Source organism: Populus euphratica, unplaced genomic scaffold (genome assembly GCF_000495115.2).
Source record: "Populus euphratica unplaced genomic scaffold, PopEup_1.0 scaffold212.1, whole genome shotgun sequence".
Lineage (NCBI taxonomy): Eukaryota > Viridiplantae > Streptophyta > Magnoliopsida > Malpighiales > Salicaceae > Populus > Populus euphratica.
The window spans coordinates 289,975-293,353 of NW_011499976.1; the positions used below are offsets into that span (position 1 = coordinate 289,975).

At 40.0% G+C, this 3,379-nt stretch overlaps 1 protein-coding gene across 1 annotated transcript; it reads right to left on the minus strand.

The window, feature by feature from the left end:
- Positions 1-216: 216 nt before the first annotated feature.
- On the minus strand, positions 217-3,125 carry LOC105139545 (U-box domain-containing protein 19-like). Its single transcript, XM_011046017.1, has one exon. It carries the CDS (start codon positions 2,498-2,500, stop codon positions 446-448), a length of 2,055 nt encoding a protein of 684 aa, XP_011044319.1. The 5' UTR covers positions 2,501-3,125; the 3' UTR covers positions 217-445.
- Positions 3,126-3,379: the final 254 nt, after the last annotated feature.

Genomic DNA, 3,379 nt, shown 5'->3' on the forward strand with positions numbered 1-3,379 from the left:
AGAAATTGAGAATTTGATATAAACACTACATTTAGCATATCTTCTTTATTTCATCTCTTTGATTTTTTGCTTACTTGTCATTTAATCAAGCAAACTTAATTAATTATTTAAACATCGGAGCATACCTCGTTACCGCGAAACTTTCATGGAATTTGTCTTTGAAGTAAGAGAATACAAATCGAAAACTCAACAGAAACTAGCATGTAACCCACTACATTCAGGTAACTCTTACACCATCTTATTTAGTATTGCAAAAAAGAACCGAAGTACACTGGTATCTGGTAAATAATTAGTGAACAAGATACAGCGGATACAGCAATTAGCTCTTACAAAAACTGTGCTAATTGCATTAGACTCCCAAGGGAAAAAAATCATCATCAATCTGTAATGTATGTATAATGTATTTACAAGGACAAAAAGGAATAGAATGTAGGATGAATATAAATTACCGAACATGAACCGGTCGTTCACATGGAACTGCTGAAGCAGTCATTCCCGCGGAGCTTGTTTCATGAAATTTATGGAGAATTCTTATCAAAGCACGAGCCTTACCGCTACCATGAGAAGTCCCATCTGTTAGAAGTGAATATAGGGAACTCATGAGATTATGGTCCTTTGCCAAAATCGCAATCGCTTCTGCACCGCCGTTTTTGCACAAACTTAGCAGAACAGTAACGCAATACTCCCTCGCAGTTCTAGATGGCAGAGAACGCAAGATCCTTGGGATTGTAGATAAAGCCGAAGTTTGCAGGATTGCTAATGTCCCATCAACACTTTCAGCTATGATTGCTAAAACTGCTAGTGAATCTGCTATAAGTTCAATGTTGTTTGAGGATGACAACAGATCCATCAGCAATGGAACAGAACCAGATGCAAGCACCCTTTGATGATTCGCTGGGTGTTGAAGCAGCCCGAAAATTGCCACGACTCCATTCTTTTTGCCACAAGTGGTCCCATCCCTGATCAGTTCCATGAGAGCTGGAACTACTTCAGGGGTTTCTCCTATCAATTTCCCATATGACTTCACTGAAGCAAGGTAAAAAATTGTGGCGGCTGCCATTTGCTTTGCTTCCAAACTCAGCCCTCTTTTAAGAACTGCAAGAATTGGCTTCAATCCACCACTCTCAATTATCTCTTTCTTACCACATGTATGCTTCGAGAGCTTCAGCAGAGCTGAAAGAGCAGTCTCCTGTGTGTAATGGTCTAAAGACGAGGATAAAAGGTTTATGAGAGGTAAGATTGTGCCTGCTTTAATCAAACAAGATCTATTAAAAATATTTGATTTTGCAAGTAACCGAATTTCATAAGCAGCCTTTGTTTTCTGCTCACTTGAACCGGAAACCAGCCTTCTTGCAAGAAACCCTGAAAGAAAGTTCATTGCCTCTGCTGCAGCAGGACTACCTGGAGAGATAGTCCTGGCTACGTCTCGACTTCGGCTTCCTGATTTGGACGCACACATGCCTACCTCGGCGCAGAACTGCTGGATCAGCTTTCGAAGAGTGGTGTTGGGAACTAACTCTGTGCTTGTAAGCCTCTCACCTGTTTTGGGACAGGTCATATTTCCAGCTTTGAGCCATCTTTCAATCGAAGACCGATCATAAGTCTGCCCAGTCGATACAGTTACTGGATCAGTCATCAGCTCAAGTGAAATCGGGCATCGAAAATCTTCACGATTTATGCAACTAAGGGCCTCGATGCTGTGTCTGGCATCGCTTTGATCATTGTTGCGAGTATTCCATGTCTCAAAAATCACTCCCCTGCAGTAGCTCATTAACCCCAACAAGCTGCTTAGAAATGGAACCTCTCTTTCATCACAATCGGAGCACTGAAAACCAATTTGTTCTTCCAAAAACTTGATTTCCTTGTTACAATCATTCCAGTTCCTAATCTCAAGATTGTCAAGAACCCGTTTCATTAAGCTGGAATCAGGCTCAACTCCCACTTGAAAATGATCCAATACCGAAAACACTTGTTTCGAGGCCCATTCATCTACAGGGTCTGGCTCAAATTTACCCTTACGTGCTTGCTTTGCTATTAATCCAACCAACTCCTTCACTTCATCACCGACATCAATCAAATTCAATGGCAAAACATCAAGAGCTGTCGCAATTGCTCGAATTGGTGCTCGAAAATGCGTAGCAACTAGTTGACACTTCATTAGAATCCATAACCTTGCACCTTCACGCGTACAATCTTCCAACAAAAACTGGACTTTCTGACAGGCATGGTGGAGCTCAGAGAAGCAAAGAAGGGCCGAATCAGAAAGAACCAATCCACGGTCCCTTATTTCCTCGAAAAATAGAAGAAGAAGACCGATTTGTCGAATGGTTTCACGGGCATTTTTCCTTTGTGAAGCAAACAACTTTGATTGGTAATTGCATATGTTTTGAGAGAGATCGATCAAAGAACTGAGAAGGGTTTCCGGGGAGATTCCTTCACAGGGATGAACCGCCGGGAATGTGAGAATCCGGCGATCAGTTTGGTCAAACTTTAGAATCATTTCAAGTGAAAAACAGAGGACCCTCTGTCTTTACTCTGGTTTTGTTCTGTACTGTTTCGCTTCGGGTGTAGTGTGATTTTCTTTGGGTTGAAAGTGGGAGGATTCGGTGTGTCCATATATATAGGAGGGTGGAGTAACCAAGAACATCATCCTGGACACGTGGTGAAAAAGAAAGGGTCTAAGGCACTTGAGTTGACGGCTAGATTTGACATTAAGAACGCGAGAACACGTGGATAGATGGCGTTGGGCAAGTGCCTCTTTCTTGATCCCTGTTATTTATTTGGATAGGGTTGTTGATGTACGGACTTGCTGGAGTGAGGGGATGCAAGTGGGTCCTACCAGCCGACTCCTTGAAACGTGGCCCAATGATCGGACGACGTGTTGCTTCGAGAACGGGGAGTCAGATTATTCAAAACAATGTAGCATGCAGGTGAGATGGCTTGAGATATTATTATTATGACTTATTTTTTAAGGAAAAATGCTGTCCTCTCGGAAGCAGGAAGGAGACTTCTTCATATTGACCGTTGGAGTCGAATAGATTATTCGGAGCTCAATCTAAGAAAAGAATAGTGTCTTTGATGTCATTGTTGAAAAACAGTTAGTTCATTTCGAGAGACTACTTCTTATTAAGACCGTCGGAGTTGAATAGATTTTTCGGAGCCAAATCTAAGAAAAGAATAATGATAATTCTAAGATAAGAAATAAATAAATATTTAAAAATATAGATGTGATTATATTTTTTATTTATAAATCTATTAACAAAATACTTTTTTGTATTTAAAAAAATATTTTAACATTAACGTATCAAAACGATTTAAAAATAAAAAAATTAATTTTAAATAAAAAATATTTTCAGTTTTTTTAAAAATATGGTTTTAA